Below are 27,509 nucleotides of genomic sequence, written 5' to 3'. Positions count from 1 at the left end.
ATATACTAGTAGATATACTGAGCATGACTCAATATTATCTGTTCATAATGGATTGAATGGGCAAGAGAACTTGTCCCTGCATATCTTTCTCCAAATGCAAGCCAAAATATAGGTAGGATTTCCACCACTACCCGTTTAGCTGAAAAGCTCAAGTAAAATATAGGAATGGATGAATCTGTCAATTTAGGCTTCTTTCACTTCATCTTTCCAGTCTTAAGTTTGATTCTTCTTGATTTTAACCTGTTGATTGTTTTATTATGGTTTTAATTTTTGTGAACCGCCCAGAGAACTTTGGCTATTGGGCGGTATAAAAATATAATAAATAAATAAATAAATGCATTTTTGATAATCTCTCCAGTCTTATCCTTCAGTTTTTTCTGACCTTTGAGAACATTTTATTACCGTATTTCTTCGATTCTAAGACACACTTTTCCCCTAAATAAACAGCTCTAAAAATGGGGTGCGTCTTAGAATCGATGGCGTCTTAGAATCGAAGAAATACGGTAATAATCGCCTCTAACCCTTCCCCGCATAGCAACATACATTCGCAAGAGAGATAAAAGGAAGAAAAAAGGGGAGCCCCCTGAGCTCCCACCTCAGGGCAATCACAGCAAGCAAGCAAGGGTTTGTTGGTGTGGGGTTAAGCACACACCACTTCCTGCGTCCTGTGTAGAAAAAAAGGGGGGAGTGGAGACAGCAGCAGCAACCATCTACCACCCTTTGTGCCCTGCCTGCTCTGTCTCGCCTGCGAATTGCTATTGCACTGACCTTCCCGGCTTGCTGGAGCCGGCGCGAGATGGGAAGCAAGAGAGCAAAAGCCTGGCGCGAGGCCCCAGCCAAATGGGCAGGGCGCGAACCCTCCGGCAACCCAGAATTGGAGAGAGAGAGAGAGATTGGATGGGATTGCAAAACAAAACACACACACACACACACACAAATCCTGTCTAGGTAGAAATAGTGGAGGAGGCCATGAGACGAGGAGCCGCTCTCGCCTCTTTCCAAGAGAGGAGGCGGGAGAGGGTCTCGAGCATGTGACGGTCCTCGGACGGCACCTATTGCTCTGCGCTCCAGCCGCTCTCCCCACCCCGTGCGCAATCGTGCAGGGGCAGGCTCGGCACTTTTGGGAGAGATTAGCACGGGGAAATTGGCCTGTATGTTACCGTCCTTTTTCTGTAAGGCTAGAGTAGGAAAGTGGCTGTGAGGAATGCTTAAGGAGGAAGCCAGTTATATTGGTAAAGTGTGTTTCTTTGTTCGTATTTCTTCGATTCTAAGATGCCCTTTTTTCCCAAATAAACATCTCTAAAAATGGGGTGCGTCTTAGAATCGATGGCGTCTTAGAATCAAAGAAATATGGTAAAGTTGGTATGAAAAACTGTGTGCTCATTTCTCCTGAGATGTTTTTATATGCATTTTGGCCAAACGTACACAATTTTATAAGCAATTTTCCTAATACAATGCATTTTTGAATCTTATTTGCTCCAATGTACACATTTTATATGCATTTTTTAAAAAAAAATAATCAGAGAATTCCATTGCAGAATTTGGAGAAGTGTGAATTTCAAAGGATAACAGAGTTTTGGTTCGCATATGGCTTCGGAAGTGTAAAATTGGGTAAGTTTGCATTACATGTAGAAATAAATGAATGTTTGCCCCATGTCTAGTAACATGGCACAAACTAGATATTTGGGCCAATGATGTGCTGATGCAGATGGGAAAAGTAAGCATGGAGCCTTGCCATTTTTACTCAATGAAATAAGCCTTCTTATTTCTCACCTTTAATGACCCAAGCAATGAATCCATGCATAGCTCCCAGTATATCAGGCCCAAGATCCACAAATTGGTGTCTTTTTAATTTAAAGGGCATTCTAAGTGTCAGAAAAAAAGAAAGAAAGAACCCCCCTCCAGCTATTAAATCATTTTCACTTTGACCCAAGTCAATAGTGGCTATATCCAATTATGTCCATGATCAGAAGCTCCAAATTGCACTCTCAGCTAAATGCCTTTTTTCTCCTTAAAAGACCTTGTCCGTGAGATAGACAAGCCGTAGGGGAAAACAAAATAGTTCAGATAGTGCTATATAATGATGTTGGACAGGGTATGGAATTAGAGGTCAAAGTCATGAAGATGGGAAGTGTGTATAGGAAATGGGGAAAGGGGAGGAACCATAACTCAATGGTAGAGCACCTGTGTTGCGTGCAGAAAGTCCCAGGTATAATCCCTGGCATCTCCAGGTATGGCTGGAAATACTCATGTCAGAAACCTTGGAGAGCCACTGCCTGTCAGTGGACCAATAGTCCGATTCACTATAAGGTAGCTCCCTATATTTCTATGGGCTTATTAAACACTCAGTTCTGTATTGCCACTTTCAGGACAAACATGATTGTGTTTAGGGAAATGGGTGCATGGCTTGGATCCTAAGATTAGTTAATAGAAGGAAGTTCATGGAATGAAAATTTCCCAGTCTGTCACCCCTGCAGCTACATGACCTCCCTGCCCACCCCACGCCACTGTGAAGAGTTGGGAGCCTCTTCTGAGCAATGAGGGGAACGAGGGACTGCTTGGAGAGGGGGAAATTGACCCAAACCAGGTGGATGCAATCGTGTTTCTGCCTATTACCAGTGGGAATATCTCTTCACTAGACTTTTTCCACAGCAGGCAACACCTTCCCCACCAAGATCTTTAGGCTCAGGTCAAACACTTTTTACTTTGTCCTTGAGCTGTGAGGACACAGTGGCTTTTCCTATAACCCATATTATTTCCTTTAATATCCTAATCCTTACGTAGACAAGAGCAGAAGGTGTAGAATTTTATAGTTGCACAAAAAACAGGTGTTGGCCTTAACCACAAACAGTATACTAGAAAACCAAAGAGGTTAAGGTGATAGGTTTCAACAAACTTTTATAGTAAAATAAGATGAAATATACAATCAAGACTATAGAGCACTTACAATATACAATACATTACACATTTAAAAATACAGTTAAAAAGTGCTTCACAAGCTTGATTGACTTGGCCAAACTGCTTATATATCACACACATGTCACCTCCCTTCACTTACTCAGCCAATCATCTCAGATTTGCTAATACACAATTCCTCCTGCCACTCATCCCACTCGTTCCCTCTAGATACACACACCATAAAACTCAGAAATATAACAGGAACATGTTAACTATAACCATAGGTTCATTATATACAAATGTGTAACGTCATAGAGGCACTTTCCATGAACTGAGGAAAATGAAATGTAGAATCTTGGCATTGAGGGCAATTCCACACATTATGCAACAATGAACATGGGTTAGCCACCCAGTGTACATTGTGTAGGGAGCCTCATAGATCTCTTTACGGGACCTCCTTCACAGAGATCTGAATAATAGTTGAGCTATTGCCTGCAGAGAGAAGCTGAGCAATCCCTGGAATGCTCCCTCTCTCACATCTAACAATTATGCCAGTGCTCAGTCTAGTCTGTCAAACACATCAATTCTGCAGCTAATGGAAGAAACATCCCCAAACTCTTACCATATATAGGGCTTCAACAAATATCCTCTTGGTTTAATTTTCAAGCTGAAAATAAGTAAGTTGGAATTGGGGTGAGAAGGAAGAACTATTTCCCCCCCAAACACTTCATGCAAAATATTAATCCTTCTCCAATCCTATTTGGTACCATTGTTTTTCTAAAGTGTCAATGCCATTTTTTCTCCATGGCTGATTCCAGCCAATCAGGGATCACATAGTGAAAGCTGAATTTGCACACATGGTATTTTGGTCAAACTCACATTCTTCTTTCCAGGATTAAGCTCTACAAGTTTGCAGCCAAAGCCAGCCATCCAGTGCTGATTGGCTAGCAACTTTGACACCAAGAAGCCTCCCCAGGTTGAATGCTTTTTTCAAGTTCCAAAAAAGAAGGGGGGGAAAAAGGAAGAAAAAAGGGAGAAAGAAAAAACAAAGGATTGTTCCCCCAGTCCCTAAAGATAAGGCACCAAATGAACGATGTACAAGCAGCCATTTAAACAATAACAAAACAAGGAGCCCACCTGTAAAATAGTCAGTGAGGCAAAATGAAGATTAAACTCCTTCATTTCACACATCAGAGTAAGAGCATGGAGGATGGAGCAATTCTACAGCTCCTGGTCTCATCCCAGCCCAATGTTGGGCACTGCACCAACTCCACCTCTGATGCCCATGGCAGATGTCTATATGGGGGAACCAATGTGTGAGCAGCATGCAATTAGAATTTGATGTATGTAGGCTCTGTATCTTTGGATCAGGGACTCATCTTTGTACTAGGGCTGTGCTCCGCTCCGATTCAGATTGTGAATCCGCCAAAGGCAGATCTGAATTGGGTCGGGGCAGCTGTGGATCGAGGCGAAGTGGTTTGCTTCCATCCAGAGCTCCGAACACAGGTAAGTGGGGGGGGGGCTTACCTGCCTCTGCCTCTGCTGCAGTCTGTGCAGCAACAACAGCGGAGCCAGGTAAGGGGCAAGGGGGAGGGAGGCTTACCTGTTTCTGTCATGGTCTAGCACAGGCTTCCACTGAGGTCCAGGCCTCAGTTGAAGACTGCGACGGACTGCGACAGAGGCAGGTAAGTGGGGGGAGGGGGGGCTTACCTGGCTCTGCCACCGCTGAAGTCCATGAGATTTTGCCTCCCCTTCCCTACTTGCCTCCACAGCAGGCAGTGGAGGCAGGTAAGTGGGGGGGGGGCTTACCTGTGTCCGTCGTGGTCTGGCACAGGCTTTAACTGAGGCCCAGGCAATGGAGGCAGCTAAGTGGGGGGAGGGGCAGGTAAACCCCCTCCCCCTTACCTGGCTCCACCGCCGCAGTCCATGTGGTGATGGCAGCGGAGCCAGGTAAGGGGGCAGGGGGGAGGGGGGCTTATTCATCCCCCATTTTGTCCCCCTTCCCCACTTACCTGCATCCACCGCCCACCGTGGAGGCAAGTAGGGAAGGGTGGGCAAAATCTCAATCCGCCCCTCCGGATCTTGCTCTGTGGAGCAGAGCAGGGGAGGGTCAGATCGACCAGAAGTAGTTTGGGGCCAATCCGAAAGTTCCTGATCAGGCCACGAAGCGGTTCGGGGGGCTCCGTGCACAGCCCTACTTTGTACAGTTCCCAAGCACATGGGGGCAGGGGTGAGTGGTGAGGCCCAGGGCAGGCAGCGCAGATGTGGGCTCCGCTGACCCTTGACAGCTGCCTGAGGATGCCATGGGCTGACACTGGGCCTGCTTCTGACAGCAATCCCTTACATTTTATGAATCTTTGGTTTTAGTTCATTTTATAATTTGAACGCTGTGTGTTTCTCTTCTTCTGCTCTGGGATGTGCATCTTATCAGGCTTTGATTGTTGTTTTTTAAAGGATAGTCAAAGGACATTTCAGCGAGGCTGCCTCCTCTGTCATAAAGTTTCCAATTCATTATGTGAATTGCAGGTAGGCAGGTAGGCATTCAGCTGGCGGAGTCTTCACTAGCCTGAAATGTGGGAATGAGGAAAGCTTTACCTGCTGAATTCTACCAGGACAAGGACAGCAACTTGCAGGGCCTAAGATATTTACTTCCAGAAATATTTGCTGATGAATAAGATACTGATTTGCCTTCATGATCACTATGTATTATTTTCTTTTGTCAGAAATAGAAAGAAGAATTTTGTCTTACAACCATTTACCCCTCCTTCCTCTCCTTTCCCAGCCATTATATATCCCCCCTCCCCTTTATAACCATGGCTTTTGAAAAACTAATTTAGCTTTTAAAACTCAATTTCCAGCTCTCACCACAAGGTGGCCCTTTGTGCTCTGAGATGCCTGCTTTTGGCGGGGGGGGGGGGGTTGTTCTGCAGGTGAATGTTTCTTATTGGTTTACTAGAGGCATGATGCCACAGGACAGCCCTTTTTAAGAGAAAAGCTAGGAACCGTGCAAAGAGCTTGGTACAGTAGCCTTGTTCTGAGGAAGTGGAGCTCTGTGAACTGTCCTTTCAAAACAATCATGAGCGAGGTGAGTGGACAAATGCTTTTAATAAGGAGAGAGGGAGGCAGGTAGCTGAAGAAATGGAAGTCTGAATAGAAGAAGAAAAGGGCAGCATCTTTTGAATCAGGCAGGGGACTAAAGAGAAAAGAGGAATCAACTGTGGAATGATGTGCTGGAAGGTTTATTGATTAAAACAAGCACTAGATTAAGCTTTTCTAGGAAGATGTGAAACATCTTGGGCAAATGTTGAACTGAACATGCACAATGTTTCAGAATGAGGAGGTAACCCCAGCTGAGGCTGTAATCCTGTACGTGCTTATCTGGGAATAAGCCCCATTGAACTCAATGGGACTTACTTCTGAGTAGACACGTATAGGACTGCACTGTGAGAGACTTCCTTAAAATAAATGCAAAAGCCTCCGAAGAGTCTGCTGGCACTAAAGCATCAAAGCCTCTGATGTGCTTTGCAAAAAGCCAAAATCAAGAACCTAATTTCTCGTTATCAATAGGACATAATATTCTTACTGATGGCTCTGTAATATGCAAGGCGTGCTGAGGGCATGTAAAGAGATTGATTTCAGTATCTGTTTTGCATTCTTAAAAAGCAAGCGGAGGTGGCTGCTATCCAAAAGTTACAGATTAAAGTGACTTTAAAAAGCAACAACAACACTATGCTGCTCCTGACCTCTATTCACCAGCTGCTATTGCTGAAAACCATAATAAAGAATGTCAGCAGCATGGAGCATCAAAGAACCATTGCGTAGTTTTTTAAAAATTAAAGTTAAGCTATCTATTTTCCAGTAGCAAGGCAGTGATAAATATCTAGATTTAAAATGCATTCCTTCCAATGCCATGACAGTTCCACTAATAGAGCTATAGGTTCCATGTCCCCATGGCTTATTTTTGGGTGTTCTTTCCCTTTATAAAGTAAAACTCTATTTTAAGTAGATGACTGTCCTTCTCTTACTATACTGGGTAACACTGACGTGCACCAAGTTAAGACTCTCTTGCCTAAAAGCCATTGTGTGATATTCTGTGTGGTTTTGATCTAATATTATCATAGGATGAAATCAATGTTAACTATTCTGGTTTCTTCAATGTGAATAACTTTTACCCACTATAGGAGGTATGTTTTAGAGCTCTTTGGAAAGGAGACGTAGCAGCAAAATGTCCATGTCAGGGGACATCGCTGCCCTAGAGCCAAGGAGATTCCTCCTGCTGCGTCTTTTACCATGCTTATTAAATACATGGTTAAGGCATTCATTCTTCCTGAGCTTATTCATTTCCCAACTTGATGCTCACAGCTGAATAAATAAACTGGAAAAGGTCAATGTTTTAGCATGCAAATTACATTAAGCTTCTCTTTGTCACATACAATAAATGAGCAGGCTGATCTGATATGGCTCACATTCTTATTCTTTTAAGCGTCTGAACTTTTTCAAAGTTTTTCTGATTATTTTAAAACGAAATTTAATTGCTATTGTACATAGCTTTACCCTACCAGATCAGATTTCTCTCCTATTCCCTTGTAACTGGCTCTTCATGAAATCTTTGTTCACACTGCTGCAGTTTACATTGGGTTCTTCTTCGAGGAAATCTCCCATCTCTTCAATTCAGTAAACTAGAATTTCCCATGCTCCAAAAATAGAAGTAAGACTGTACCAAAAATAAGAAACTAACATTACTAATCTTACACTCCAAGCAGCTATTCTTGAAAGTTCTGCTCTTAGACCCATTTTGGAGCCTGATCTACAACCCACCATAAGCTACCACGGTCATTCAACATAATGTAAAGACTGGATCGCTGATTTACAACTCAGCGATGTAGCAAGACATCGCTACAAGATGTAGCAAGACATACATCTACATTCTCTTATGAGTGTTTTGAGATACATTGTTAATGTTATTCAGAAAATGATGACAGTCTGTAAACTTTGCCAGAGTAAAAAACCAAGTCTCATAGCACTTGTTTTCTGCTCAAGAGAGAGAAGAAATTGAAAGGAAAGGGGAAAGGGGGAGTTTGTTTCATTTAATTTTATTTTAAATTAAGGCAATTCTACAGACTAGTAGAAGGGCAATAACTTTAGTTTTCTGCATCAACAGTTTTTACAGAGGGCTCCTGATAGAATAAGCAGATAATTCAATGAACTGTCTTCTCTTTCTCTCTCTCTTCAGCTTATTATCTAGATGAAATCTGACATAGTGTAATGGAAAAGAGCAGCTCAAATATGGCCATGAAAATGTTGTCCCAAAATAGACTTGGGTAGGCAGCTAGGAGAGGATGGCCCAAAGGATGTGATTGTTTTTGTACTGAGAACGGTCAGACTCCCAACTAAGTTAAACATTTGGATTCAGGAAGCTCTGGACCATTCAGAAATCTTCAAACTCTTATTCACTTCGTTTGATTATTTTCTCATTTAATGTTTCTTGATGGAGAGCAACTTCGCTGTCCTTCTATGGTTGTAGAAAAACAAACAGCATAATGTATTCATTAGTTTGATCTTATCTTCTTCCTTTGTCTATATCAGTTAATATTTGGTGTTTTTTCCTTCTTTCTTTAGAAGTTTCTCTTGAAATTTTATCTGATGATTGGTATATGACTAAACAGGAGAAGTGCTGAGGCTGTGGGATTTAAGTGGATACTGAGTGTCCAGGGGGCCAGCCTATACAGTGACGGGTTGCCACCACAATAAGCGAAACCCCACACTTTCGCTGCTTTGGGGTGGCGGAAGCTAATCCTGACACAGCAGCAAAAGCACGGTTGTTCCAGCAGCCAGGCCCGCCCCCTGCCCTATGCCCAGGCAACCGGGGACCAATCAGGGGTCACCATCTGCTCGGCTACACCTCTCCCGCAGATGTGCCATACTCGCCTCCCTTTGGAGAAAAAAGTTGGGGTAAATGGGAAAGCCCTGCAATGGCTGTATGGTGGCTGCTGTATTGTATAATTGATGCAGTGCCACCATGCATGCACCCTGGGACAGCCGCCAGGAAGCCATAGAGATTTTGTTCTCGGGGATAACACCTGTGTGAAGCTCAATTAAAAAAATATAACCAAACAACTCTGAAAATTGAAATCCCATGTAATATCTCCTGAGGAATGAAACCTAACCTCTTGTTCCTTACATCTCGTTTTTACTACATTGTGAAAGCTAGTGTGCTGCAATGGTTAGCCAGTTGGACTCAAACTGGAGAGGCCTAGGTTCAAATCCCAGCTCAGTAATGCACCTCAGTGGGTGACCATGGGCTAGACATGAGCACCTTCAGAAGTTGCCTCCATGTGCTTTAAACATAAAGGAAGTGATGCCAAAGGAAGTGAGGCAGGTGGCTACCAGGAGGAGGGCCTTCTCTGTTTTGGCACCCCGGCTGTGGAATGAGCTCCCTAAGGAGGTTCGCTTGGCACCTACATTGTATGCTTTTAGACGCCAGGTGAAGACCTTTTTATTCTCCCAGCATTTTAACAGTCTATAAATAAATTTTAACTTGGTGTTTTAAATTTGTAATTTTGCATTGCTGCTGTTTTTATCTGGTTGAGCTTTTATATTGTATTTTATACTATGGTTTTATACTGTTGTTTTATACTTTGAATGTTTTTAATTTTTTTGAACCGCCCAGAGAGCTCCGGCTATTGGGCGGTATAGAAATGTAATAAATAAATAAAATAAATAAATATTGAGGGGAAGTGAGCCATGCCCATTGGCCCCTTTGATTTGGCTGACCCACTCCTGGCTCCATCCCCGTTTAATCAGGCGTTCAGATCACTTGGAGCACCTATGCACATATAAGCTCCCCAGCTAATGTGTGGAGGCTTGGGGGTGGGGCAAGTGAGGCCTGGAGGTAGGGTCAATGAGTGCAGTCCCGTTCCTCCTCCATACATTTAGTTTATGCATGGTAGCTCTGAAGTCTCAAACTAACCTACCTCATAGTTAGCATGAGAATAAATTATGGGGGACCATTTATGTCATGCTGAGCTTCACTAGGAAGAAGATAAAATGAAATAATTATATATTTATATATAGATACACACACAGCACAATCCTATGCATGTTTAGGCAGGAAAAAGGCCTACAACTCCCAGCATGCCCCAGCCACCCATGCCTTTAAAGTATTAATTGCAGCTTTTGCATCATCATAAATATTAACAGTGAGTATATTGCTGTTAAAATAATAGGTATCCACTACTGGTAAAGATTGAGATGTAAGTCCTCTTCACGTCTTACTCACATGTAGGGCAGTCATGTAGGGTAATCATGGGTACAATCCCAATGACACTTCCTACCCCCTGCCCTGCTTCCTTCCTATCTATGCATTCAGCCACGCATGAGTAGCCCCATTAGCCTAGATCGGGGTGAGGAACTTATGGCCCAACAGAAATTGCTGGATGTCAGTTCCCATCATTGGTTATGTTGACGGGAAATGATGGAAGTTGGAGCCAATAGCATCCCTTGTCTAGGCTAAGATAAGGAGGGAAATAGATGTGGCTAAATGACAATGTGCAACCTTCCCCACCGCCCCGCCTGACCCCACAAATAAAACAAGTTGGGCCTCCTGTTGAATGAACAGAGCTAATCCTTAAGCAAAAGTAGCACATGCATCTTTAGGATTAAAACACTGCCAATTCAACCATATGATGCCCAAATCCCAAGAAGGATTGTGACTCAGCGGGCTGAAATATCTGCAGAAATCACTTGGGGAGAGGATCCCTTTTGTGCACACAAGCTGCCCAGGTCTCTCCAGCAAGCATGGGATGTATAGCTAGCTATAATTAGGGAAAACAGGCTATTTATGCCACTTGATGGGGAAAGAATTCCTCAGCTGACAAAAGGTGCGTGTGGGGGGAAGGAAGGCAAAGAAAGATCACATAATAATTTGAACTGACATCCCTTTATTAGATGGGTGGTGACCTGTCTCTTGAACGGGGAGAGCAAAAGATGTCTTAAACTTGTCACTTTGCCCACGCTTGCCTTCAGGACAGGGTAAAGATTTGTTACCCTTCAAAGCTGGCCTGCTGAGATGGATGGAACACATTTTAAACAATAACTCCACATGCTCCCGTGCCCTACCAGCTCTGTGAGTGGCTACAGCAAATTCCATCTTACTTACTGACCATCTTGACCAGTAAAGTACAACGTTTGGAAGATTTCGGATATCACATTGCAATCTGGTTTGCAGTTTTTGCCTTCCCCTTCAAAAAGAGAGGCAGGGGTCAAGCTGGCATTCTGATTTCAATGGAAGAATTATGTTGTGAGCATACATACGGACTTCCATTGAAATATCTCAGGGCTCATGAGAGATGGCACACCACCGCAGGGTTTTTTGCATCTTTCTTCCTCCCCTTGAAAACACAATGACCCTGTTCAGACACACTGTAAGCCACAGCGGTTAAGCACTTTGAGCTAAACATTATGGCTTAGTGTGTTGTGTGAACCATTCCTAACCATGGTGGCTACATAACCACGGTTTAACCATGCTCACTAAACATTTGCTGCACCATGGCTTAGTGTGTTGTCTGAACAAGCCCATTAATGCGCTCTGTGTGGAGCTGCCCTTGCACCTGTTTCAGGAGCTGCACCTAGTGCAGAATGTAGCAGCTAGGATGCTCAGCGGAGCAGCCAGCTCTACACATATCATTCCTGTGTGTTAAAAGAACTGCAATGGCTGCCTGTTAGCTACCGAGCCATGTTCAAGGATTTGTTTCTGGCATTCAAAGCCATAATCAACTTGTGACCACACTACCGAGCCAACCGTCTCCCCCTATGTACACCAAACTGATTCCTGAGATCTTCTGAGGAGGCCAACAGTGTGGCCCCAGTTCACAACACATAAGTGGGACTTTTCAGTAGTGGCACCCTCCGCACTCTGAAATGCTCTCCATGTGTGATCGGAGAGGCAGAAAATGTGTTGAGCTTTAGATGCCTCTTGAAGACACACGTGTTTACTCAGCTTTTCCCTGACTTGAAATCTCACTGCTCTGTCCTACGGTTCTTGTAACATTTTAAATGTATTTATTATTTTATACTATTTTTACACTGGTTTTTATATTGTATCAGATATGTAAACCACTTAGAGATCGTATGATACCAAATGGTATATAAGTAGTTTAAATAAAAAACAAAACAGGCATGGAGGTCAAGTAGAAGCAATGGGGGCAGCCCTCTCCCCCTGATATACCAATAATATGTCATACCAATAACACCTCAAGGAACTATGCTACTCCATCATGTAGCATTGTTCTCTGGAGCCCTGTCCCAGGAACACAGCTGGAGCAGCCAAGCCACTGCTAGAAGCATTGGTAAAGCTCTTTTGGTGGTGGTGGTGGTGGTGGTGGTGGCGGGGAATGAGAGAACAAACCATTGGCACCTTGTATATAAGGTAAGACTAACATACTTAAAATTCATACACCCAAAGTCCCTAAATCTCCCCCCCCTGTTTTCCTGTGGGACAGTGTGTGGGTATGGGTATGGGTATGGGTATGGGTATGGGTATGGGTATGGATATTTGGCACAGGTTGAATATAAATTTGAAACCTGGAGGACGTTCAGATGTGGTGGGGAGTTGTGTTTCAATTCTGTGGCTCTGCTTCCTGCTTCTCTTCTGCATTTGAAAAAAGCTGAAATTGTGCGGGGAAGAGAGCAGTGCCCATGTGGCTGGTACAGTTCCAATGCAGTTCAATGGGACAGCGCCCTCTAGTGGGTATTTTATAGTGCAACTTTGCCTGCTCACAGCGGGAAATCCTGACATATCCTAACATATCTCAGAAGAGTCGGGTTTTCTGAGGCTTATTTTTTACTGCTAAAACTGGGAAATGGAGCGGGAGTTGCGCAGGAGGCTCACGGTGTTGTCAAAATGACCCGCGAACGTCTGTGAGTGCTTAGTCACAAGCGTGCTATAAAACGCTAGTTTAAAGAAGCCCATGGCGACCTGCACTTTTGGATAGGTCAGTTGTTTCAACACAGATGAAGTTGCATTAAAATACGGCTTGGAATGTCCTTTTCTCTTTGGAAATGAGAATATGGGTTGAGCTTGTATTTAAGCTCACACTGTCGAATTCTGTCCAGCGTGTGTTTACCCAATTTCATTAAGATATTTGAATATTCAGCCCAGTTATCTCATTACCAACAAATGGAATGTCAAACAGATGAGTTTAATCTCACTCTATTCAAATATTCTACTTTCCAGCATGAGAAAAAGCAGAAGTGCAAAACTGTGAAAATGTGAAAGAAAACATTCTCATTCTTTGTCTTGTCATTACAAATATTAATAAATGACTGGTGGAAAGAGGTTCACTGCTGCAACGATATGATTACCAAGCTTAGAAAGGGAGATAATTTCTCCACCACCACCACCTCCTCCTCCTTATTTTTAAACATTGGACCCGACTACGAGGCTGTCCAAATTCCCAATGGCTTGAATGGGAACAAGAATATCTTTCTTCCCCAAAGGGAACTCATCAGAAATTTCATATTGTTATCTGTTTGAGACAAGGGTGAATTCACCAGGCCCTTGAGTCCATGATAACTACTTAAAAATCTGCATGTGTTGGTCCTTTGTGTATCAGTGGTACCATTTCAGGAATGGGCATTGCCAGTCTGTGTTCAGATCACACGTGACCATTCCTCAGGAGCTTCTATAACATCCCCTTTTGTGTTCACCCAGTATGTGCATGGGAAGATGTAGTGAGAACACCACCAACCCAGCTACGCTTCTCCTGTGCTCATAGGCCTTCTGGCCATGCCCTACTCAGCAGCCCCATATATATCAATAGAGAAAATAGGACCCTTTGGACACATAGGCCCATGTATCCATGGGCAGAATCCAATGGGGTGCTTACACCCCCAATGATTCTGTGTCCTGCGGATTTGTTGCGCAAGCAGTGGGTCCCACCAATTCTGAGAATTGGTAGTGGGTAAGAGAAATTGGTGGAGGCATAAGTGCCCCATAGGATCCTGCCCTACGGCTCCTCCATCCAATCAGGAACCCAAATAGGTTATGGTTATTAATTGGATAGAAGAACCCTATGGCTGTATACATGCAGGGCCCCTTTCTCACGAATGGCCACCCAAGACCTGGCCAGTGGCTGTCATCAGCATGGGAGAGGCATAACTGGGAGGCACTTTTTCACTGTTTGTGTGAGAGATATGAACACCCTTTATGTCTCTGGCCAGCTTGCTGGTACTACTGGTATGACTGCTATAAACAATTAAACAGGCTTGGTATGAGTGTCAAAGGCACAAATCTCTTTGTTTTTGGGGGGGGGGGCGGGCGGAATGATTTGCCTCTGTTTATAACACAGCTGTAGTTGTCATGAAGTACTTAAAATTACCTGCGAGAAATGTGCATTGCTTTTTGGAAAAAGTTATCTTGAAAGTATTCATTAATCTTGGATGTCATTGCTCTGGTGAGATCACTTTACTCCAATCCTGGTAAAATCCCCAAATGGTCTTTTTGCTGCCCATGGCCACACATGTGAAACAGCTGCTGATCAGGATTTATGCACCTGTTGGCCTGTGACCCCCCCCCCCCCGCAAAGTATTTTTGCATTGATAGGCAAAACCCACCCATTTCAAGGTGGAATGGGATGGATCTTTCTGAGACTACAAACGAGAAAGATCTTGGAATTGTTGTAGATCGCAAGCTGAATATGAGCCAACAGTGCGATATGGCTGCAAGAAAGGCAAATGCTATTTTGGGCTGCATTAATAGAAGTATAGCTTCCAAATCATGTGAGGTACTGGTTCCTCTCTATTCGGCCCTGGTTAGGCCTCATCTAGAGTATTGTGTCCAGTTCTGGGCTCCACAATTCAAGAAGGATGCAGACAAGCTGGAGCGTGTTCAGAAGAGGGCAACCAGGATGATCAGGGGTCTAGAAACAAAGCCCTATGAAGAGAGACTGAAAGAACTGGGCATGTTTAGCCTGGAGAAGAGAAGATTGAGGGGAGACATGATAGCACTCTTCAAATACTTAAAAGGTTGTCACACAGAGGAGGACCAGGATCTCTTCTCGATCCTCCCAGAGTGCAGGACACGGAATAACAGGCTCAACTTAAAGGAAGCCAGATTCCGGCTGGACATCAGGAAAAACTTCCTAACCGTTAGAGCAGTGCGATGGTGGAATCAGTTACCTAGGGAGGTTGTGGGCTCTCCCACACTAGAGGCCTTCAAGAGGCAGCTGGACAAGCATCTGTCAGGGATGCTTTAGGGTGGATTCCTGCATTGAGCAGGGGGTTGGAGTCGATGGCCTTGTAGGCCCCTTCCAACTCTACTATTCTATGATTCTATGATTCTATGAGACTTTTTGGAGAAGTCACCGGGAGGGGGAGGGGATTGGCTTTTTTCATATGCTCTGCAATGCTCAAGCTTCTCCACAGTCACTGGGCCTTCTTCCCTGGCAGTTTCTCTTCTTCTTCCCTTTCACTTACCAAGTGGAGGCAGGACGGCTTGCAAAAGCAACTCCTAGCCCTAATTCCTAGCATCTTACAAAGGCTTCGAGCCTGCATTGCTGGCAGGCCCTCTGGGAAATGTCCTTTTAGCCAGGTGGAATACATAAAACAACACTTCCTAGAGTTCATATTGACAACAGCTCCTGGGTCTAATCTATACCATGCAGGATATTGCACTATGAAAGTGGTATGAAAGCGATATATGGTAGGTGTCAATGAACTTCAATACCGCTCCTGCCTTTTATATACCGCTTTCATAGTACAATATCCTGCTTGGTGTAGATTAGGCCCTGGTCTCCTTGGCTGCTTTTTTCATTCCTCACAACTTTATACTGCCATCCTAGTCCTGTCTACTCAGAAGTAAGGCCCATTGAGTTCAATGGGCCTTACCTCCTGGTAAGTATGTGCAGGAATGCAGCCACAGTAAGTATGAGAAAGCAAGGAAGGGAAACTGGACAGAGAATAGCTGGTGCTGAGCTACTGTGAAATATTTGGGACTCCATGCAAAAATCACGATTCAAAAATCCATTGGCCACAGCCCTGACACTCAGATCGTCAGCCTTTGCTGTTCTCATCACCATGGTGTGTGCACTCAGATGGTTTAGAAAGTGCAAAATAGATCGAATGGTAACTTTATTGGCCCAGAACACTTCATTAGTTTCCTTTCCATTCTTACTTTCTTTTAAATGATGTCTCCCCAGCCCCCAGAATATTACAGCTCTACAGAATATAATGAATACCCCTATTTTACAACACCATAGCTCAAGAATGTGCTTTATTTTTGATGTCTTGTTCTTGAAAACCTACGTAGGAATGTAATGTTGCTTGCAAACTGCAAGCTAGGGAATGCTGACTTACATCTTTTTATTAAAAAGAAAAAAAAAGATACAGGCCATTTAGTCCTTTTATGTTTTCTTTTATTCATTTCCTGTAACCATAGCCATTAAAGCCAGGGGAAAAAATCCCTAGACAAAATAGATGAATGAATCTGAGTCCCTGTTACTGAGATAGATCTCTCAATGAGAGATGTTATTAAATACTTTCTAAAATCTAGTATTGTCTCATAGATTAACTCTTTTTTGCACAGTGGTAATAGGCCCCCTGGAGACTGAAAGCAAAATCCTGCATTGTGTTTAAGACATGGAACGTTCTACACATGATATTATTATTTTCCTTTTCTTTAATGAAGAGAGTTGGCTGTTTCACGTTTCCTGTTTCAGTGCGTGGAATGGGCAGGGAACAGTGAACTAAAGCTTTGTGCATTTTATAGGAACAGATACTTTTTCATAGGACTGACTTAGGACATGTCTACACCAGCCCTATATCCTGGGGTAGTCCCTGGATCGTACCTGTGCATCCAAATGACGCACAGGGGATTCCGGGGGCAACCCAGGATGATCAATGACTTTCCCCAGGAACTGTGGAAAACCCAATTTTTCTACGGTCTCAGGACCATCCTGTAGAGCGTGAGCTGTGTGGCCATGCCCATCAGGGGTGGGGAGCAGATTCGGGGGGTTTAATTTTATTTTTACCTTTTTTGCAGAGGAGCGCAACTGTGCTTCTTCTTCCCTCTTCAGAAAAAAAAGGCAGCTGTGATGTCCTTCCGGGACATTGCACGGCCATCAAGATGCTGGGGGAGGATTGTGGAAGCCAGTAAGTCCGTGATCCTCCCCCCTCCCTCCCTCTACACCCTATGGTATAGACATGCCCTTATTTTACCTCTCTCTTATTTCTTTTTTCTTTGCATGTTTGCACACATGTGCTAGAATTGAACAACATTTGATGATGATGATGATGATGATGATGATAATAATAATAATAATAATAATAATAATAGTACATGGACAAGGCCAGGAAGCCAGACCGAATCTGGTGGAACAAGCGCAGAATTTTAGAGAGCCATGTCCTCTTTTACTGATGACAGACAGTTCTCTATGTGAATGGTCATCAGAGGACAGTCCTCTATTTTGAAAACATCCTCTTTCTGAAGACCTGCCCAGTCCAAGTCCAGTATGAAGATAAAGAACTATCAGAAGGAAGAGCTGGGCCTTGAAGCTGCCCATCAGCAGCGCCTGGACAGTAGACTGAGCAAGGCGCATAGGTGGTCTTATCGCAGCCTTCCACACTATACTGAGACGTACTGTATTTCTATTTAAATTATAAGAACTATTTTTAAATTTGTAACTATACATATAAATTAGCATATTTAACTTCTATTCAAATTATGTCCCCTTTTGCCCTCTTTTTTGTTGATTCGTAAGAGGCCATCTTACCAGAATTTAGTAGTGGGATAGGACTAAAGTCTGTCACAAGCTTTTCAGCAGGGCCTGCTTTGGGTTGGCATTGTAAGGCACCCACCAAGGCCCACATTGTAGCAAGTGTCCCACTATTGACCCTCACAGCCCCCAGGCTCTGCTGGTGGTCCTCATCCTTGCTGTCACCTCAGGGCCTGTAACCCTTATTCAAAGTGCTGAACCTCAGCCTAAACATGGGTTCAGAACCTTGCATAGCACTTTAGAGTTCTTGCTGTTTTTGACTAAAACCCAGAATGGGTTCATAGCCCACTGAAATTGAAGCCACCAACCTCCACTGCACAAATCAAAATAAAGTTAAAATCCAGGAGTGGCCATCGAGTGTTTTTCCTCGAAGGCTGGCCTAGCCCCTAGGTGGCTGTACAGGCCAGCTTTTTGTAAGGGGCTCAAGTTCTTCCCACTCAAAAACAGGGAAAGGAGAGGCGGAAGAGGAAGATCAAGGCAACTAAAATAGCAGGGAAGGACTTCCAACACCAGTGGGAAGGGAAAGTAGCCAGATGTGAGATATAGATGAATAAGTATCCACCACCAATTAGAACCTGGGGGTGTATTCAATGTTAGTCCTGTATAGATCAGATCCACTGAAATGAATGTGACCTAAGTTAGTCATGACTAACTTAAGACCCATTCATTTCAATGGGTCTACTCCAACTAGATCTAACATTGGATACAAGCCCTGGAGTCAAGGTTTTGTTGTTTGATAAATCACATCAATGTACATGGGTATTCCACCCTTCTTCGAAGATGCTCAGGCCATCATATATTATAGTTACGCCCACTTTATCCTCACAACCATCCTGTGAGGTGGGTATGGCTAAAGCACACCGCCTGGCCAAGGAAGGGCCATAGCTCGTTGTCTGAGCACATGCTTTAAATACAGAAGGTCCCCCAATCAGTGAAAAGGATCCTGGGTAGTCAAGTGAAGAAAGATACCCTGAAGAGGTCAAGAGAAACCCCGAGGAGTTGCTGCCAGTCAGAGCAGACTGTGCGGAGCTAGGTGGACCAAGCATCGGAATAGTTATAAAGAAGCCTTCTGCAACGAAGGATGCCCACCCCGTGAGGATTGGAACCCGGGTCTTCCTGCTATGAATCCAACCTGATTCTATGATTCTTCTCTGGCATGATCAATTGGCATATCTCCCTCCTCCCACCTTTCTCTCCGTTTGCCGCACAACTGCTCCGTCTTTTGCTCATGTATGAGGGTGAGTTGAGATGGGGCTGTCTGGGGCTTGAGCTTTTATTGCTGTTAAAAATGCAACAGGGATGAAATAGTGCAAAGGCCAAAAAGGGGGGAAAGAGGAAAGAATCGGAGACGCCATTTGAGCTGTGTGTCTGTGTGAAGTCACAGCAAGATTGAAAGACCTGATGTGGGCTATGTTATTGCTAAACTTGGGGTAGGAATGTAGTTTTAGAGCTTTTGCTGTTATGACCTTGTTGTAACAACTGGAGAGGAGATGCTTCTGAGGGGTGATCACTTGTGGCCTGCTGGTTTGCTTTCCCTAAAATCTAGGACCTAAATGGTTCTTTTGGGAGGAAACTGATGGCTGACGATATGGAGCAATTGCTTCCTCAAAACCGCCAGGAAAGTAAGCAGTGCACCAAGGAGGTGGTGTGTGGTGTAAACTATTTCCTATATACAATCTCTTTCCTTTGTTGTTGTTAAGTGCAATTTGAGCCATCTGTGTTGTATTGAAGGGTGGAAGGTGTGATCAGCTTCTCAGGCTCCGAAGTTCAACCTCCCCCCCTCCCCTGCCTCCACTAAGAATGCTCCAGAGATCAGCATGCACGAAGCTTGGCAAAGACCCAGATTAATAATGTCATAAATATTTCTAAACTTATAAATGCAGATGGCGCTTAGAATAAAACCGATGCTATCCAAGGAAGGTACTGTAACTGTATAGTGCCAGAAGGCATTGGATCGTGGCTGCCCTGCCTCTCACAATAGTCACTTGAATATACAGAATCACTGTGCCGTGGTGATGTTGACTGATGCAGTGCAATCGATATACAGAGTAACATCAGCAAAAGAAAGATTCCTGCCCCAAGGAGCTTACAATCTAAAATAAAATGCTGACAGTGAGGAAGAAAAAAGAAGAGGCAAGGGTAAGCAAGGGATGAGTGTGTGTGTGTGTGGGGGGGCGTGTATCAAAAAGTTTGTCCTGCTGCTCCTATAGTCTTTATTAATAGCAGCAATCAACAGAATTTGGGACTTGACTTTCTCTGGCCTGTAAATCATAAAGTGTTAGTTCCTTTTACACAAAGGGTACAATCCGTCTCAATGGCCAAAGCCAGGAGTGGGGGGGGAATCCACTGAACATAATGGAGCTGGATTGCATTCAAGGACTCAGGAGCAGCAGATATTGGCAGCCAGATGACCTACCCACAATACTGTCACATATGTCATTTGGGATGCACTAGCCAATTTCATGAAAATATTGAGAAAGAGAGTCTGGAAGCTATAGCTAATTGAAAATAAGCTTGAAAAGAAAAGTCATTATAACCGTAAAAGTAACTGGAACAAAACAATAACAATAAAAAGGGGGAGATGTAATGAAGGCAAAACGAGTCTACATTTCAAAGCAGGAAATAATAATACTAATCATGCATGGCAGGCTGGCCTGGCTCTATGAGCCAAGGTGTGTGTGTGTGTATGTATGTTAAAACATTTGTATCCTGCCCTATATCACAAAGATCTCAGGGCAGCATACAGATAAAATCACACATATAAAATAGAAAATAAGTATACAATTCTAAAACAAGGTAAATCATTTATATGTTAAAACCAATATGAAATTTTAAAACAGTAAAATCCAATTATTATTATTATTATTATTATTATTTATTTATATAGCACCATCAATGTACATGGTGCTGTACAGATAACACAGTACATAGCAAGACCCTGCCGCATAGGCTTACAATCAAGACAGTGTGCAAGCTGATGGATTTAGCCATCAAAGGCTTTGTTAAAGAGCCATGTCTTAACCTGGTGCCAAAATGAAGCCAGTGCCGGTGCCAGTCGGGCCTCCAAGGGGTGCCCCAACAGAGAAAGCCCTCTCCCATGTCCCACCACAGTGTATATCTTGGATTGGTGGGGCACGGAGAAGGGTTCCTTTGACAGATTTCAGGTCTCAGGCAGGCATATAGGCTCATGAATACAAGTCTCTATGCTTACAAAAGGTGCAAGATGTTCCCTTCTGCTGCGAGCCAACCTGAACCTACGCACCAACACAGGAGTGCTGGACAAAGAGCTTTTTTAAAAAGAGAGAGGCATGTAGGCGAGAGGCAATAGGCGGGTGGCTGCTGGCCCAGCGTCCTATTGATCAAGAAGCTAAGAACTCAGGTATAGTCCTACATCATGTTCTCCTGGAGATGGGATTCTGTTGCAGGAGGATCAGAGGAATACCTCTGACATCAGGGAGGGTTCATAGCTCAATGGTGGTAGAATGCATGCTCTGCTGGCAGAAAGTCATAGGTTCCATCCCTGGCCTCGCCAATTAAAATGGTCATTCAAAGACCTCTACCAGAAATCCTGCAGTCACTGGATTAGACAGACAAATGATCTGACCAGTTGTAAGGAGCTTCCTATGACCCACTTGGGGTATTTTGGACGTAACTTTAGCTGGCATGGAGCAAACTCCCTCTAGTGACACAGCACCTAATGCTGTCTCATAGAATCCTCTGGACCCTTGAATAAAACATGCAGGTCATTCATTTCAATGCATTTTCTTAGGATAGCAAAAAGGCTGAGGCTAGCACAGTTAATTGTACTCTAACTAGGGTGCAGAACCTCTGGCCTGGGCAACAAATAGGGCCCTCCTGGGGGCACAATCCACCACTTCAGGGTTTCTCAGAGGGCCATGCTCCTTTCCCCCAACTACCTATCATTTGTAGTTTGCCATGTTTTGTGTAGTTGTCGTTCTCGAATTCTAAGTGGTTGAAATGCTCCTCCTAAGGCGGAGTTACTGGCAGTAAGAGCTTCAACCTAAAATAGGCTGGTATTTTTTGGCCCTTTTGCCTTTGGCCCCTCCCACCACTGGAATGTGGCCCCCGAAAGCTTCTCCAAAATGGAATTCAGTCCTCAGGTTGAAAGAGGTTCTGCACTCCAGTATTATAGTGTTGGTCATCCTCAGTCAGTATCCTGTTGGGCCCATTCAGAAGATACCTTAAACCATGGCTTTCTGGCTTAACCACTGTGGTTAAAGCTGTGGTTTAAGGTGTCTTCTGAATGAGGCCATTAAAAGGTTCACCACTCTTCCACAGTATAACCATGCCAACTCCAAGAGCCACCGTTTCTCATGCCTGAGCTCTTGGCAGTCGGCTTGCATGATTGTGGGCTCTCCCACATTAGAGGCATTCAAGAGGCAGCTGGACAACCATCTGTCAAGTATGCTGTAGGGTGGATTCCTGCATTGAGCAGGGGGTTGGACTCGATGGCCTTGTAGGCCCCTTCCAACTCTGCTATTCTATAATTCTATGATTCCCACAACCAAAAGTATTCCTTTGCAGCAGGGCTGACATTTTGCACCAGTGTGCAGCCAATTGGGATCAGAGTAGAGGAGGGAAGATGGTCTGAATTTATTTGTTTTCTTTCTGTATGCTTTATGCAGCACAAAAAGTTGAGCAACTCAGAATAGTAGCCAACAATGACCTTGGCAATCACACAGCACCCTTGCCATGCTTGTTTCCTTACCGTTGACGTACAGTACATTTCCGTGGGCTGGAACAGCCTCCCAAACAAAACAACCGTCTCTCATTTTGACTTGGGTATATACAAAGTTTTCGGCTTTTCTGAGATCCAACTCAATGTGCCATTGAACAATGCAAGCCAAATTCTCTGGGCGATTGCAGCCTTTTTATATCCTCTCAGCAGTGCAAAGCAAGCTTCAAAGCCAACTGCAGTCCTCCCCCTGAAGATCGCCCTTGCATAAGGGTTTTCCGGTGCCATTAGGCCTGCCGTACACCACCTCCCTTAGCAGCCTTCCACAGAGGAAGCCAAATGGAATCTTCCAAAATCAATTCCTTTGGAAACAGGGGAAAAAAACCATAAGACGAATCTATTGGTAGGGTGTGGTTCAAATGAGCACCAAGAAGAAGAATATTCCTTATAGAAGGAACTCTGTGTAAGGTGGCCTTCCCCATGGGGCCATTTGCCAGAGGCATTGGACCACAAATCCCATCATCCCCAGCTCAGGATGAGAGGAGAAGTAGGCCAACACCTCCAGAGGGCACCAGGTTGGGGAAGAATGGTGTAAGAATCATCCTTCAATTTTAGGAGCAGAAAAGTCTGTTTTATTAATGGTGGGATCAATATGTTCAGATATGAAGTGATTTGTCGGGGGCTTCTGTCATTAATAATTGTGTTGCCCCTTGAAGGCATTCTTTAACTAAATTACCGCTGGATGTGCTTCCTGGAAAATTAAATCTTTCTTTAATCTTTCCTCTCTGTTTTCAGGCGAGCTCAAATCTCCCCGTTTTTTTAAAAAACACCCTCTCTGCAGAACGCTCATTTCCTTCTAATGCCATCTCTTCTCCCTTTCCTCTGCAAACTCCTCAGGCACAGAGCGTGTGCATCAGCTGCCTTCTTTTGATAATCTCCAATTTTGGGCTTTTGCATCTTCCATTCCACTTAAGCATCTCTTATCAGACCCCTAGCAAAAATCTGCGGGCAAAACATGTCGAACCTACTTCGCAGGGCTGTTGCAAAGACAAACAAGAGTGACTATAAAGAAACTTGCCAGTTATAAATAGCATATTAATGTTTCATGTATGTTTGGCTTTCCCTGTCCAAATGTAAGCACTCTTCTCATACATGCCATTTGAACTGATTTATATGTGTTGCCTTCACCATTTGCAATCGTTCCGTCTTCTCTATCATAAGCCTTTCCCCAAGTTCAGTGAATACATGGATGGATAGGGCAAACATGGTTGTGCTTGCTATCCCTGCTCCCAATCCAAACACATTCAACTGAAGTCCAAATCAGGCATGACAAAACTTTTAAGCCCAAGGGCCCAATTCAATGCTGGAGAAACACTCGGGGGCTGCATTTGATGGGTGGGTGGGGCCAAAGGCATTAGGGGGTGGGGCTAAAAATACCAGACTATTGTAGCTTAAAGATCTTACCATCAGTAACTAAACCTTAGGAGAGGATGTTGACCTTTTCGAATGGGAAAGAAATTACGTAAATGCCAGGAAAACACCAAATGATAGGCGTGCAGGATCTACACTACTGCTTCAAAACGTTTTATAACAGTAGTGAAAACTGTTGGGGACTAGGACACACTCCATATACAGTTTTCAAAACATTTTCAAAGTGTCATATCCTGCTTAGTGTAGATCTGGCTATGGTTGGGGAAAAGGCAGTGGGGCCAAAGGAAGGTTCCATGGCTATCTAGGGCAGGATCTACACTACTTCTTTAAAGGATAGATAGGAGGACAGAGAGGCTGTAAAAGCTTCATTCGCTTTTCCTGCCTTGCCTGACCCCTGCCACATTAAAAGGACTCAAGTTACCAGAGTTTTAGAGAGCTATCCTATGGCCCCTAGGCACTGTTTAAGGGGCCATAGGATGCAGCAGATCTCCTCCTCCTCTGAGGAGATCCAATGATAGATCTCCCCTGCCCTCCACCCCTACTCCCAAAGCCCTCCCCTGCTGGTGGCTTCCTCTGCTTAGGTTGGGACTCCAATCGTGGGAGGAAGGAAATAGGTGTACTCAAGATGGGCAGGGAGGGGAGAGGCCATTGCATCTTCTGGATCTAATGGACCCTCAGCCCCTGTTTTCAACCCTGGCAGAGAGTGCAGAAGCCCATCTAGCAGAAAATACTCTTTAGGAGGATGGAGAGGCTACGAAAGCCTCCACTGCTCCTCCTGTCCTACCAGCAAAAGCCCAGCAGAGTTTTGGATGGATGGAGGTGTTAGCATAAGTGACTCCATTTTAAAAAGGAAACTATGAAGTAGCCATTATGTAGCAAGCGAGACGCCACGTACTCAAGGGTGTCGTCTTGTGTCTGCCTTATCTACCAAAAACAGGAGCCTCTGACTCCAACACGAAGGTTAGTTTACAGTTGAGCAACGAGGTTGTTTAGCAAAGATTAAGAAGACCATTATGCCCCAGTGTTACGTTCTGATTGGTTCATGCTGTTACTAGGCACTGCCCTTTTCAGGCTACAAATGCTGTGCCAAATTCCCTGTTTCTTTGTCTGACTGCTCGCCTTTCAAGAGACCAGACCTTGATTAATAATCAATAAAAGCGCTTTTGGACCCTCTGTCGCTAAAGTGTGGAGTCGTGCTTAGGGGCTGATTGGATCCCATCCCTGGGGAAAAGAACTTGTCTAACAGAGGGCAATAAGACAAGAGTTCTCATAGGGTTGCTGCCTTAAGGTACAATCCTATTCAAGTGTAGGCAGAAAAAAGTCTGACAAGCCCCAGCATTCGCCAGGGAGCCATACTTCCTGGGGAATGCTGGGAGTTGTAGAACTTCTGTTTTGGTCTAAACCAGCATAGGATTGCACCCTTAATGTCTCTACATGCACCTAGTATACAGGAGGAGGATAGGGAATAGTTTGAAAAGGCTGGTTATTTCCTATTTAGATCAAACCATTTTATGAGTCTGTTTTGTAACTCAGAACATTTCTCTTAGAACCCAAGTTGCTTTTCCACTTTAATTAGGATAAAGACTAATTAGCCTTATTAAAATGGGTATGCTTAATTGGCAATCAGTTCTGTGAGGAAGGAAAAGAGAAGCTAGCCATCTATTTTGTACTTGCCTGTGGATTAGGAATCATATGCTATTTACAGAAATGTACATAAAACTGAGCCCCCAACCATGCAAGCATTATTAATGCAGTTATCCCATCGAAGCACATGGAACCTACTCATGTTACGCAAAGGTTATCCATGTAGGTAAATATTTATATATGAAAAATACACTCCTTCAGAGGATTACTGTTTTAAAAACTTCGCAATAACAAAACCATACATTCTTGCAGCTGCTTTCAAAATTACTTCCAAACATCCTGTTAATTCCCACACCAGAAATATTTCTGATTTATTATATACATGAAGAAATATCTGCAAAGAATATGCTGAGTTCAAGGTAGGTTAATTCACAATATGTTGATACAACAATTATGAAATAGGATAGCGTTTGGGCAAGCACTAGGTCCCCACTTTTCAGGGGACCTCTTTTGTATTTGTTGTCTGGGATGTTGTGGGGGGATCCTTCCCTTAGGTTCAAGGGAATCTTCCCCTTAGGTATGCAGTCAGAAGGTCACTGTCTCATTCACTGGCTGGCTAGTTCAGGCATCACCCTAGGAACCCCTCAGCTGGGTTGGTTGGTTTTGGGTGGCAGGGCTTCTAGGCAGACCTGTAGGAGAACCTTTTCCTTTTGGTCTGCTCCTAGGCCATAATGTAGAGGGGCCTGGATAGGGTGGCCACATATGAATAATCCAAAAAGAGGAAATGCATTAAACCCCCCCCAAAGAGGGGGGAAAACATACAGATTATATATGCTAATTTATATGTATAGATGCACATTTAGCTATATTTTGGAGCTAGGCTGCACAGGAATAGAATGCTCTCACCAACAGACTCTGAAACATGTGTATTCTATTTGCTGTCCCTTATTTTTAAAGGATACCATTTATGGAAGTTGACCTCAAAGTCTTGTAATGTAAATCGTTTGTCTTGGTTATCAGAGGTTTCCAAAAATAGATAGTTGTAACTGAGTTAGTGTAAAAACAAATTAAGGGTGACATGCTTGGATTACCCAATAAGGCCTAACTGCAACCTAACTGGAGAACTTTATAAACAATATTTGTGGCTTAAGCAGGAAACAAAGCATGGTCCGTTCCAGATGCTGGGGGGCGGGGAACGGAATGAGAGTGTAGTGTACATCACAGCAAGCAAGGCCATTCTGGGTCACAAATCTCTTTCAACTCTCTGAACCCTACAGGTAGTCTTCCTCAAAAGGTATGTTTCCAGTATGGGTACTGAGGGTGATGTGCTCATGCCACCCTGCGATCCCAATGATATAGGGTGGGATACAAATGTTTAAATAAATAAATGTTCTCATGTTGAACTGTAGACAGGCTCTTTTGTGCACAGTGACATTCCCTTATGGTTTCCCATTGCCAGTGTCACCCCTGTGAACACTAAGTGTGCATGTCATGGGGCCAGAGATAATAATTAGCCTCCCTGCCACACACAGGAGTTGTAGTTACAGTTGAGATTTATGTACTGGTGGCAGTGTGTGGTGATTTGATGCTAGAATTTCATTTCAAGTTGTTTTTGATAAGAATTTACAAAGTTTCCCAGGTTTGGGACAAGGACAAGTTGAGATTTTAAAAATGTGAATGTGGGAGAAACTTAGACTGAGGGATTTGTCCATCCAGGCCCAAAGCTTTGAGCACTTTGCTCTTAAAAGTCTAGGGTTGAATCTTTGGGTATTCAATAGGAATGTGTGGGTCATCAAAACCTTAGCTTGCTGAATCTCTCCAAATTCCATCTTGAAATTTGTTCTGACTTGAGTCCATATCAGATTGCAAGCTTTATTTTTTCCCTTTTTTGCATGAAAACGCATGGGTGTTTTTGAGTGTACATTTCCAAATTTACACATTGTGCAAAGTTGTGCACTTTGGTGAAATGTATGCATTCTCTCCATGCCTAAAGTGTATTTGTGTTCATTTTTCAAAAGTATGCATTTTCTCATGCATGTGCACATTTTTTCACATGCTGCCAAACACATTTCTTTGGTCCACAAATCACATTACAAGCTCAGAAATTTACAGATGTTGACCAGAGATTG

At 43.8% G+C, this 27,509-nt stretch overlaps 1 protein-coding gene across 2 annotated transcripts in view; it reads left to right on the top strand.

Annotated features, from left to right (window-relative positions):
* The first annotated feature begins 5,881 nt into the window (after positions 1-5,881).
* PCP4 (Purkinje cell protein 4) overlaps positions 5,882-27,509 on the top strand; it is a 72,290-nt gene continuing 50,662 nt past the window's right edge. Inside the window, exon 1 of one of the 2 annotated variants that reach the window (XM_063127561.1) lies at positions 5,882-5,983. In XM_063127561.1, the coding sequence (XP_062983631.1) occupies positions 5,975-5,983 (9 nt within the window). In that variant the 5' untranslated portion in view covers positions 5,882-5,974. Of the gene's footprint in view, positions 5,984-19,623; positions 19,809-27,509 lie in introns of those variants that run through there. The other variant, XM_063127560.1, reaches the window with a different exon arrangement.

Source organism: Elgaria multicarinata, chromosome 5 (assembly GCF_023053635.1).
Source record: "Elgaria multicarinata webbii isolate HBS135686 ecotype San Diego chromosome 5, rElgMul1.1.pri, whole genome shotgun sequence".
NCBI classification, from domain to species: Eukaryota; Metazoa; Chordata; class Lepidosauria; order Squamata; family Anguidae; genus Elgaria; species Elgaria multicarinata.
The sequence above is the reverse complement of the archived record's forward strand: the minus strand, read 5'-3'. Positions and strand labels throughout refer to the sequence as shown.